Source organism: Sorex fumeus, unplaced genomic scaffold (genome assembly GCF_029834395.1).
Source record: "Sorex fumeus unplaced genomic scaffold, SorFum_2.1 ptg000265l, whole genome shotgun sequence".
NCBI lineage: Eukaryota > Metazoa > Chordata > Mammalia > Eulipotyphla > Soricidae > Sorex > Sorex fumeus.
In genome coordinates this window covers 34,911,647-34,924,619 of record NW_026606322.1, presented here as the reverse complement: position 1 = coordinate 34,924,619, position 12,973 = coordinate 34,911,647, and the positions used below count along the sequence as shown (strand labels likewise).

The 12,973-nt window shown below is 37.3% G+C and overlaps 1 protein-coding gene across 2 annotated transcripts in view; it reads right to left on the bottom strand.

Moving 5' to 3' along the window:
- Positions 1-3,195: 3,195 nt before the first annotated feature.
- Positions 3,196-12,973, bottom strand: part of CYYR1 (cysteine and tyrosine rich 1) — a 117,808-nt gene continuing 108,030 nt past the window's right edge. The window contains exon 4 of one of the 2 annotated variants that reach the window (XM_056109285.1): positions 3,196-5,612. In XM_056109285.1, coding sequence (XP_055965260.1) covers positions 5,479-5,612 — 134 coding nt within the window. In that variant the 3' untranslated portion in view covers positions 3,196-5,478. The remainder of the gene's footprint in view (positions 5,613-12,973) is intronic. The other variant, XM_056109286.1, reaches the window with a different exon arrangement.

Below are 12,973 nucleotides of genomic sequence, written 5' to 3'. Positions count from 1 at the left end.
AAATGTGAATAACAGATACATGTCTCCTAAAAATTCCTTCGGAATATGAAACTTGCCCAATTATCATAGTTTTTCGAGGTTGCCAACTCTTTTCCATCCCATTTTAATGAAAGCAATTTGATCACAGTTTAACATAACCCTGGAATTCTTTCAGCTGTTGAGTTGGTTCATTCCTCTTAGAGTGAAGGGTGTCTAATCTCCAAGCTATGTGATTTAAAAGAATGGGATCAAATATCCCTGCTATGGAAGTTGACTAATGGTTCAAGTAACATTAGCATGATTCTTAATGTTCTCCAGTTCATAAATTTTATGCCCACATGTAATCCTTCATTTTCTGCAGCTTTTATCTAGTGATAAAATTCTCAAGAATAGAAGACTATGGCCAAAAAAAGATGATTTGTCATGCCTAAGATTAGATCTTAAAGTCTGAGACCCCTCTCTTGCACTAACATTTATTACCTCTATCATTGATTTGTTGGTCCAGGGATGCAAGTTAAAATACTTTGCCCAGTGGAGAGGTTCTTTTTTGGAGGGCTATTTTGGCTCATACACAGCGAGTCAGTTTGGAAACAGACTCTTACTCAGTTGCACAGAGATGTCTTGTACCCTGTGAAAGTCCCTAAGTCAAAGGACCCTGCTATACATACCCAGATAATTTTTTATCCGCAGCAATGGGTAGCAAATTATTATTAGAGGAAGTCAGGCTTGGAAGTGAAGGAATAAAGGTTGGAAGAAAATAGGTGTATATCAGAAAAAAAGAAATCATGAAATTTTCTTGTAAATGGAAGGACATGGAAAATATCATGCTGAGGGAAATGAGTCAGGGAGAGGGTCAGACATAGAAGGATTGGACTCATTTGTGGGATATAAAGTACACTGCAAGACTAATAATACCAAGGGCAGTAGAAACAAGGGCCAGGAGCTTGGTTGGAAGCTTGCCACAAGTGGTGGTGGAGAGAGGATAGAGAAGGGACCACTATGGCAAGGGTAGTTGGAAATGATCACTCTGAACAAGAGCTGAGTGCTGAATGTAGGTAAAGGGACAATCATGATAACCTCTTAGTACCTGCATTGCAAGTCATAATGTGCAAAAGGAAAGAGAGAGAGAGAAAGAGAAAGAAAAAGAGAAAGAGAGGAGAGAGAGAGACAGAGACAGAGGCCGAGACACAGAGAGAGAGAAACAGAGAAAGACAGAGAGAGAGAAGAAAAGTGCCTGCCATAGAAGCAGGCTGGGGAGAGGGGGTGGGAATGAAACTGAGGACATTGGTGCATTGGTGGTGGGAAATATATGCTGGTGAAGTGATGGATGATAAAACATTGTATGACTGAAACTCAAAAATGAACAACTTTAACTGTGTATCTCACTGTGATTTAATAAAAAATAATTTAAAAAGGTGTATATGGATACATTAAAAGGTGTATATATGTGAATTTATATGTAAATGTGTATGTATATATAGATACACACGCAAACACACACACATACACACACACACATATATATGCATGTTTTTGTCTGAATCACCAACTCATTAGGATCTTTAAGACAGATGTAGGTCTAGTATTTATCATCATTGTATCATCATTGTACCATTCTGGAGAGCATGGTGTTATTTATATATTTTGGAAGCAATATATATATATATATATATCCCTGGGAGAGCCCGGCAAGCTACTGAGAGAATCCTGCCCACATGGGCAGAGCCCCGTGGCATATTCGATATGCCAAAAACAGTAATGACAGGGCTCATTCCCTTGAATCTGAAAGAGACTTCAATCGTTGGGAAAGACAAGTAAGGAGAAGCTGCTAAAATCTCAGGGCTGGGTGGAATAGAGACATTACTGGTGTACATCGAGTAAATCGATGAACAACAGGATGACAGTGACATTGACAGTGATGACAGTGATACAGTGATATTTCTACCAGGTTTTGATTAGGCATCCAGCAGAACGAAGAGGATTCTACAGTGATGACTAAGGGGACCGTGTAACTTTGATGTAGTTGTGTTAGGTTATTTTAATTAAGAAATGAAAGCAATAGTACCCAGAGCTCCACTATTGGATGGGTTCACGAGGTAGCTGAACTCCGCAACCAAAAGTTATCGAAATGGTTTTGGATAACCAAGAAGATGGGAGGTGAGAGTGGGAGTGCTGCTTATATTTGGCAGTGGGAACAAGATTATCCCTTAGGAAAACGTGCATGGCCTACAGCCTCAATGTAGCAGTAGAAAGTTCCAGACGTGAGCAGAACAACTGTAGAATCCATTAGGCTCTGAGAACAGGATGTGGCCAGTCTCACCTGCTCCTAGATTGATTCCAAGGCCTCTTTTCTACTCAATCCTTTAGCTCTCATTACAGCTGCCTCACTCTTGACCTTGAGGAGATCCCGTGGGCCTCTTTTTCATTGTGGGTGGTTCTCATGCAGGTCTGAGCTGGACAATCCTGGTCCTTTACCCACATTTGTAAAGGACTTTGTAATTAACTGGCAAAGTCCATACTTTGTTTTCTGTTTAAGCTGGCCTGTAGGAGCTTCACCTTTCTCCTGCAATCTTACTGCATTTTCCACAGGGCTTTAGGAGTCACACTTGACAGGAAAATAGCCACCAGCCACATTAAGCAAGGCAGCCTTTGAATTATGACTAGTGAGTATGAAGAACTGAAATTTTATTTAGTTGAATGCACTTGACTAAATAACCATATGCAACTGGTGGCTAATGTGTGAGCAGTATTGTTTCAGGGGCTTTCATGCTTAGATAATTCTTTAAATTTTTATTCATTTTTGCCACAACTAGCTGTGCTCAGGGATCACTCCTGGTGGACTTGGGGGATCCTCTGGGGTGCTGGTCATTGAACCTGAGTTGTCTCCTTGCAAGACAAATGTCCTACCTGCTGTTCCAAGTCATTCTTTTGGTTTTTTAATAAAACAATATTTTAAAAAATCTTTAAACGCAGACTTTTGCATGTGTTCATGGAATTTTCACAAAACTTAATGGAGCTGATTATGTTATATATTTCAGAGCAGAAAGTTTTACAGAGATAAAAGAGATAGTTTTATAGACAGGAAATGCTCTTCCTTACGACACAAGATAGGTCTGGAAATAAAATTTCTGGCTTCAGTACTGTCTTTCCTTACAAAAGAATGAGACTAACCAAATGAGCATAAAGGGTGCCACAAAGGATATAAGACAATCAAGATATAATTCCTGTTACAATTTTTATTTTTTCTGTAAAATTTTTGGCCCCAGCAAATACATTAGTTCTTAAATAACTATAATCTGAAGTTTTCACATCATATATATTTTCCCTCAAGATAAATTTCCTACAAAAATCATCACTGAACTCCAAATATCTATACTGAAAAATGTGTACTTTTTTGGTATTGTGACATTCAATACAAATAGCAAAAAGATTTATCTATTGTAGCTCTATGGGTTTGTGATATACCTTGAGGGAGGCCATAAAACAATTCAAAGAAAAGAGATGATATGGACCGAAATGGCTCCAATATGGCAAATGTTTACAGAAACAGAAGAACATGATGGATATTTACTGACAGCAAAGATGATAATGATTCAATTCCCACTGTTCTTTTTGTTTTTCTCTCCATTCTTTTCCTCAAGGAATATATGCTGCATTTACAACCAACATTCTGAAATTCACAGAGAGCCTGGCACTCGAGTTGCATAGCTACAGTGTAATTGGTCTACTCATTTGCAGAACAGAGATAAATTAAAGCATATGGACTCTTAAATTGTGCTAAAGTCTCAGTCACTAGAATAGGCTGAAAGTCTGGGATACTTTGTGTCTTCTCGAGAAAATAATCTATGCCTGAAAAATCATGTAAGCCATTTAAAATATACCTAACTTTTAGATCTCTTTGGCATTTAGACTGTATTTCTATCAGATCAATGCATTTAAAAGTAAAATATACTGCCTAACTAGTAAGATTTGTAACTGCAAAGTAAGGAAAACATAATTTATACCTAAAGACATTTATATGTTTTATTCAGTAAATTTCTTAGCATCTCTTTGTAATTTCACTGAATTATTATGATGATGCTTGATTAAAAAGTTTGAATTGCAATGTGACAAAAATATTTGGTCATTTGTTTCCAATTTTTGTTCAATGTATAATTTTGAATATATTAAAAAGTACTCGTATGAAAATATAAATGTGAAGGGCACTTGCAGCAAAATATGGCACAGTGGAATCAGTTATTAAAAGCTGTTCACACCTAAAGGAAGGCACGTCATAAAATTGGAATTTTGGCAAAAGGCATCAATTTGATGTCAATATCTTAACTTGTTCATTAACTGTATAGCAATGATTTAAGATAGTACAAAAGTAAAACAAACTTTAAGTTACATGCAAATAGAATTCTACAGAAGAGAATTCAAATTTCTCTTTTCATTCTTCTCTTTTGTAAGCTGCAATATATTTCATGGTCAAGTTCTGAGATTTTACTTTATGAAGGAAGGTCTCATGGGGATATTTGGCTTCTTATCTTTTAATCCAAGGCGGTAAATTTGGTGTTGGTGGAACTTCGTTTTTTGGTTCACATTTGGAATAACCCCTATATTCTAAATAAAGTCATGATTTTTATTCTAAATAAATTTATATTCTACTAATATTCTAAATAAAGTCATGATTTTTAGCTAGCAGTAGCGCTGAAGGATTCTTAGCTTCATGCAGCTATTAAAGTACTTCTGATTCTCCTCTAAGTCTCCAGTTAAATAGTCTTCAACTTTTCCTGTTGTTTTTATTCCTAGAGATACAGAACTGCATCTTACATCTACCTAAAACATTAGCAGAACTGGAACCCATGGAGTCTACTTACATTTCATTTACCTATCCCTTCTAGAACATCTTTCTGCCTGACAGTCTTCTAAGTTCTATTTTGGGGTCTTCACAAAGCGTCCTAGTGACCAAAAAAAAAAGTTTCAATTACTCCTTATGGTGAAACCAAAATTCCCTTCCTGTAACTTCCATCCTAGTGCTTCAAAGAGCATAAAACACAGAATGGGCACCCCGGCACTGGATCTGGATTAATTCGTGAGTGAAGGAAAGAACAATTCTCATCATTACTGTTAAAACAACACAGAAGATTGCTATTTCTTTATGTTGTTTAGTCTATACTCTTGGATCTTCTCACTTCCAGAGTCAAAGGATCGATGGTATAATTTTCTTAAGCAATGTGTTTTCCAGACTTTTCTGGGGTCTATTTCATTACAGTTCTTTGTGCTTTTGCGGATCCCGAGATTCTTCAATGTATTCCCATCCAAGCACATAAAATACTCCAGATGAGGTTAGCTCTGAGTAGAAACACTGTGTTTCTTAGCCTGAACATTCTTCTCAGCATATTGTTTAATGGAGCCAAGTATTCCTTACAGCTGTCCTTCCCTCTCTGTTTCTGAGTTGCGGCATTTTAATCCCCTCCAGGGCTCTGATTTGCACATGTGCGGCTCTGGAGAGAAGGATTACTTCCGTGAATTTCCAGGATAAGGAGGAGGTGGAGAACGCTGCGCTGTGGCCTGAGGAGCGGGGGAGTATGGAGGAGGCAAGTCCGCACAATATTCCATCTCCTGGTCGTAACTATAGGGGGGCGGTGCTACTGAAAAAGAACAGAAAGAGGGCATCAGGCACTTAGCAAATATTTGAATATTTAACACATTGGAGAGAACATAGATTTTTTTTTCCTCCTCCCAGGAGATAAAGACAACATGAGGCGATCAAAAAGTTTAGGCAGAAGTACAAAAGGGAGAGCTCTGGGGCTGGAGCAATAGCACAGTGAGTAGGGTGTTTGCCTTGCACATGGCCGACCCAGGTTCAATTCCCAGCATCCCATATGGTCCCTCCAGCCTCGCCAGGAGTAATTCCTGAGTGCCTGAGCCAGGAGTAATTCCTATGCATTGTTGGGTGTGACCCAAAAGGCAATAATAATAATAATAATAATAATAATAAAATAAATGAATTAATTTTTTTAAAAAGGGAGAGCACTTTGGTTCAAGGCATGGACGGGAGAAATGGGAAAGACTTGAAGAATCAATCTAAGCTTTGAATATCACAAAGCAGTGAGTGATGGATAGTCATCAGTCATTTTGAATGTGCTAGTGAATATATTTGAGAAATGACTCAGCTGGATGGAATTTCAGTTCTAAGAAGAGGTGAGATGATGGGATAGAATAGCCAAGGGATTATAAGGGACTCAGCAGTGGGGTGGGCCTGGGCATAGCAGCAGAGCTCCTAAGCAGCTGAGTGCTTCCTGGATGACCAGGTGCTGGGTCCCTTAACTTGAAGGACTGGAGATAAATTATAGGAGTAAGAAAAAAGGAAAGTGTGCATTGCATATGGGAGGACTTGAGCATCACAGAGCATGACCTGTGAACACTGTCCTGGGAAGGCGACCCTCACCCTGATGTTGCTGATGTGGCCAAAAGCAAGCAGGCAAGGGAAGGAAGGAAGGAAGGAAGGAAGGAAGGAAGGAAGGAAGGAAGGAAGGAAGGAAGGAAGGAAGGGAGGGAGGGAGGGAGGGAGAGAGGGAGGGAGGGAGGGAGGAAGAAAAGAAAGGAAATAAAGAAAGAAAAAAAGAACAAAGGAAGGAAGGGATAGAATGACAAGCAAGCTTGTGAATAAGGATGAATAATTCAGTTTTCAAAATCTTGCAAATGTTTCTAAAATAATTTTTTCACTGTAATGTTTGTTAACTTCAAATCCAATTTGGTAAAAATTTATTATGTATATGTTTCGCTGTCTATTTTGTAGTGATTTCAATTCCACATCAGGGGCTGGAAGAGAGCTATTCCATGCAGCAAATACCAAATCATTCTGCAACATCTGAGCAAGTCCTTACAACCCCCTGTGATGAATTGCCAGTAATTGAATCATCATCAAGATCGTGATTTCAGTGGAAATCGGTAAGTCTTAATTGCTTACCATGAAAGTAGCCTAAATCACAAGTCTAGTGTCATAATAAAGCACACAAGTGGCCAAACTCTGCATGCTAGCGAGGCTGGAAAGCACAAACAATATTTGAACAAATTCATTCCTAAATGCCTTCTAAATTGGGCTATTGCCTATAAGATTGTGTGAGTTTTCTGAGCAGTATGTACATACATCGGCCTCACTCTGCATGCAAACTAAACTAGATTTCTGTATGAATTTCTTTAGCAAGCTCCTCTTTGCCAGAAGCTGGGCGATCTGAGTCATTTGCTGACCTGCCTCTCCGCAAGGACGTAAGAAGTCCAACAGAATCATCTGAGGGGGAAAAAAAGGAGATGGAGACAGATCTCTGTACAACGTCCCTTGAAGATTGCTCTGCTCTAGTTGAAGGGCTCCCAGCAGAGAACATGGCTCTGTACTGCAACTAAGAGGCATCTTGCTTTGCCTCTGCTCCTTTAGACCCTCAGAGGCTGGGCTATACCAAGATTTCTTTTATATAGCAAAAATGGAATAACCCCTGTGGTGTCTAAACGCACAATTCCCCTTAGATTTCACTGTTCCTTCTCTTTATTCTACCTAGGAGGAAAGCAGCAAAGAGATTTATAAGGTTCACCCAAGCCAAGCTATGAAACACTGCAGCACCCAAGTAAAATGCAGGTTGCAACTGGCTGTCTATTGAACGAGTGCTTAGAAGCATGTGACTCAATGCTATTTTGACGGTGACACTTTTTCCTGTGTCCCACCTGAAAAACACAAACTCACTGATAACGCACATTAGTTTTGCATCAGTCTCTGTCATGAAGCCTTAATTTGCGCTTCGGCTTGGGTAAGAAAGTGAGTATGCTTTGCCATCTGCATACAAACTGCTGGAGGGCATTTCAGTGAAAATCCCTCGCTTTCTATTGGCTGCAGGGTGAACTTGAAACTCTAAGATATGAAAGAGCATTTCTAGCCTTTATATTTTGATAAAAGGATAACATATTGCTGGAGAGGGCTATTTTGAGGACTATTCGTCATGAAATAAACATAGGGCATTGTTTATGATACTCACAATCAGATGGCATTTTAAAATAATACTTGTATAACTGTGGATTAGGTTATCTTTGCTTCTTGCAGATGATAAGGCTTTGCTAGAAAACAAATCTTTCAAGTTATTGACTTTAGAAGTTTGGATTAAGGGCTAGAGTTTCTTGGTTTTTTTTTCTATTTTTAAGATACCTAAAAATAGGTACCAAATGAGGTACAGACATGCACTCTTGAAATTGTATAAACCAAAAATAAATCAAGAAAATTTGTGAAATAAATGTATGGATGTTGTTGAAGATATGGTGCCTCTGAATTATTTTATAACCAGTGCTTCAGTTCTCTGATTTAAATGGGGCCAAATTATCACTTCTCTTTATTATAGTTGTCTACAACATTGAGAAATTTGGGGATGCTGTAAAGTTTATAGAAGATATGTAATGTTTTCACCTTCTTACACTAATATCTTTGAGATGAATGTAAAGAGAAGAGGCAAAGGCCTATCAAAAGTATACAATGTTTTTTTATAATAAGCATTGGCAAAAATGTTTAGAAAAGGAATCCAGTGTGGAGGGAATATTATTCAGCTGTCACTATGAGAAATTACACAGAAGTTGCAGAAAAAAATATCAGACTATTCAGCACGTCCATATACTTCTGGGATCTGAAGTGAAACTAAAACACTAACTGAAAATTATGGCACCCCGCTATTTATTGCAGCATTATTCACAATATTTAAGATATGGAAGCAAGTTAAGTGTCTGTGAATAGATGAATGAATCAAGGAAATGTGGTATACCTACACACGGGAAGACTATTCATCATTTAAAAGAATAATATTCTGGTATCTGTGACAATATTGATGGGTCTATGGGTTCATACCAAGTGAATTGTTAGAAAGACAAATGCCATATGATCTCACTTATATGTAGGATCTTAAAATAAAACAAAACAGGCATGCTCACAGATACAGAGAGCAAACTGATGACTGTCAGAATTTGGGGCGGGCAGGCCAAATAGGTAAAGGAAGTTAAAAAGTACCAACTTCCAGTTGTATGATAAATCCAGGGGAGGAGAAGTAGGGCATGGTGACAATGGTTAACAATATTGTTAACTAGTAATAATAGCGTTAACTGTATGTATGAAAGTTAGTGCAAGAGTAAATCTTAAAATTTTTTGTTACCAGAAAATATTGCAATACGAGGAGGAATGATACACTTATTGTGATCATTTTGTTATATAATCATTACATCGTGCTTCTGTGGCGATGTCGTATATCAATTATATTTCAATAAAAATGCAAAAAGTGAGTAAAAAGACCTACAAAATATTATTTTATCAGATATGAAAAGAAGAGGAAAATATTCTATAATATTTCCACAACAATTTAACAAATACCTTCAATTTTTGCTTTCTAACCACATGTATATTTTATATGCTTGGTGTCACATAATGGCATTTTCTTATTCATTTAGTATTTTGTCTTTTTTATACTGCTACATGTTCCTTATAACTATTGATATTTACATAACAGTCTCTTAATATTTTCTTATTTTGAGATTAAAAATTTATTTTTATTACTATACAAGTTGAGTGATTAAATATATATTAAATGTAAAATTTTAATCATGTGAATCATTTTCCTAGAATAAAATTCTCTGAATTGCCTAACATACACATTTCATTTACTATTTCATGTTTTATATGGAATGATTTTTAACATTTCCGCCTAAAAATTTATGAACAGTGTGGGCTAGAGCGATAACACAGTGGGTAGGGTGTTTGCCTTGCATTGGGCAGACCTGGGTTTAATTTCCAGCATCCTATATGGTCCTCTGAGCCCTGCCAGAAGTAATTTCTGAGTGCAGAGCCAGGAGGAACCCCTGTGTATCTCTAGATGTGACCCAAAAAGCAAAAATAAAATAAAATAAAGCATGTTTTTTAAAAAAAATTATGAACAGCAAGAATAATTAGAACTGATATTCACAGTCACAGTCCTCCCGTTGTTCATCGATTTGCTCGAGCGGGCCCAGTAACGTCTCCATCGTGAGACTTGATGTTGCTGTGTTTGGCATATCAAATACGTCACTGGGAGCTTGCCAGGCTTTGCTATGCGGGCTCAATAGTCTCAGTAGCTTGCGGGGCTCTCCGAGAGGGGCGGAGAAATCGAACTCGGGTTGGACATGTTGGCTGCGTGCAAGGCAAACGCCCTACCGCTGTGCTATTGCTCCAACCCAGAACTGATATTAAGTAACAATTAAGAATAGTAAGTATAGAATTTTATAAATTCTCCATCTTTCTAAAATAATTTTAAGTGTGTATTTTATTCTTTTTACTTATTTGATATATGTAAAGTTTAAAACATCTACAAGATATTTAATAGTTTGCTTATTTTTTTGGTATTATGTGCATAATCTATTTTTACAGTGTTTATTTTTCTATAAATTATATGTCAATGCTTTCTTAAATGCAATGATTAATTTTTTGCATGAAAATTCATCTGAGTTTCTAATTTTGGCTGGTCCAAATTATCTTTAAATTCTCTCTCACTATTATTATTTTTGATTTTTATTCCATATCAAGCTGTGCTCAAAACTTACTCCTGGCAGGTTTGGGGGACTATATGTAGTGCCAGGGATTAAATCGGTGTCAGCAGTATGCAAAGCAAGTGACTTAGCTACTGTAATATTTACCTAGTTCCCCATATTGTCTCTTAAACCTCATATTTCACATCATTTTGTTATTTATAAGCATTTATAATTTTTCTCATTGTTTTTTCAATTTCTTTGACCAAAGCATATTAATGTAACAAAACCGTCTTATTTTAATTATTGATTTTAAATGATTTTTGCATCTGAGAGGACAAGTAAATCACATAAAATTGATTTTACTTTTTTGGTTTTGGTTCTGGGTCATGCCTGGCTGTGCTCAGTACTTGCTCCTGGCTGTGACTCAGGGATAAGAACTGGAAGGCTCAGGGGATCACAGTAGTGATGGATTAATCCAGGTGCTAGACTATCTCTCCAGCCCCAAATTCATGTTTTAAATGTTATTTATATTGAGATTTAATTGACACACAGTATGATGTAAGTTTAAGGATTATAACATGTTGCTTTGATGAACCGATATATTGCATTATGATTATTACCTACTAATTAAATAGCAGACCTGAGATTTAGGACGCTTTACTGCCCCAATTCTTGTATTTTCAGGCATAAGTCTCAGCCTATAAGCAATCCTAACTTCTAATTTGGTGCTGCTTAACTGTAATCAATTTTTGTTGAGATAAACTCTTAAAGACACATTCAGTATGACTCAGTTTATCTCTTTCACCTCCCTTACTCATAGTATTTTAAAAGACAACTTCTAATATTCTTGTTAGGCACAAACCTCCATCCTCCTTCCAACCCTGTTACTCACCATTTATCTGAACCCCACTCAAAGTCCACTGAATTACAAAACATGAACTCTACTGTCCCAAGCCCTATCACACAAATGCATCCCAACCATTTCTCTTAACCAATAATCAAAACTGTCATGTCCCTAATGGATGATATTCTTAGAAATGATCATTTCATTTCACTTCTGGTAACATCAGTATAAGTCCATTTATAATAAATTAATTGTTACCATGAGGTCAACCTTTTAGAACATACTTCGTTGCAGACCTATAACCCCAGAAAGCTTAACTGATAAATTTCCCATCTTTTCCTTTTTCCTTTAACATGTTCAGTAGAACACCACATCTGTAGTCAGAAATTCCTTGAGTTCTCACCTTTTCATCTACTGACCTCTTGACTCTAGTTCACATTAGAAGCAAGTTCTTTTCTGATAGTGTCCACCTTCCCCTAGAATTAAGTTTGGTTGAGAAATATTTTCTAACAGGGAAAGTTGAAGGGTTTTTGGAATTTTGAATGTCTGCCTGCTATGTGATGAGCATTCATATCACACTTACATTGTAATTAAAATATGTGTATGTGTGTGACAGGACATCTTCCTCTACAGAAATAGGAAATTAGGAATTTCCTTTTACTCCCACATCCTAGCCATGCTCTAGGGGTCCAGGAGATGCTGCTCTGGGTGGTACTTGATTCCCCGAATCATTCTTCAAACTACTGCTTGTTCTCCTTCTTTAAAACTCTGAGCTTTTTTGTAACTTTTGCTCTGGGATCATACTACCTTCTACTCCTCCACAGAATGGTATCTGTGATTCCTGGATGGAAAGTACTATCTGTTGCACCCCAAACTAATTCAATGATAATGCAGCATCTGGTCAGCTCTCTTTCCATCATGACTTCCACTATTCATCAGTGATTTCAATATCCATGCATTTGAACAGATTTCTAGAGAAAAGGTGGAATTGTTGCTCTGGGATACTACATCAATGATCTGTAATTATGTTCCCATAAATGCCAAATGCTGTCCAATCAACACTGGGCTTTCTCCTGATTTCCGTATCGCTTATCAATCTGAACAAGGGGGTTGTACAGCTCCAGTCAATGAGGCATTTTCTATTTTCTCGTAATCTTCTTACTGTATTTTATCAGAGTTTCCTGTCTTCTACCCTATTTTACCATCTTTGTATTGACACTTTCCACTTCATAAAGTGTTAAAGTTTATATCCCCTGAATTGTCTTCTTTAACATTTTTAAAGCACGTGTGACTCTAACCCAGACACTTTTTCCTTCTCACCCTGTTTGATAACATTTTATAAATTTGACTCTTCCCCTTATCTTGTAGAATAACCATTCTATCATGACATGGACCTCATATCATTTTATTTTGGTCAGATTTAAGGAACTTAATTTAAATGAATGTAACTCTTTCCTTCTTTTATTTTCAGTTTAGTTTGTGATAGGTAAAAGGTAAGGTAAAGGCCCTCCCGTTGATTGTCGATTTTGCTCGAGCGGGCCCAGTAACGTCTCCATTGGAGACTTTGTTGTTACTGTGTCTGGCATATCGAATACTCTCGGTAGCTTGCCGGGCTCTCCGAGAGGGGTTGCCGGGTTT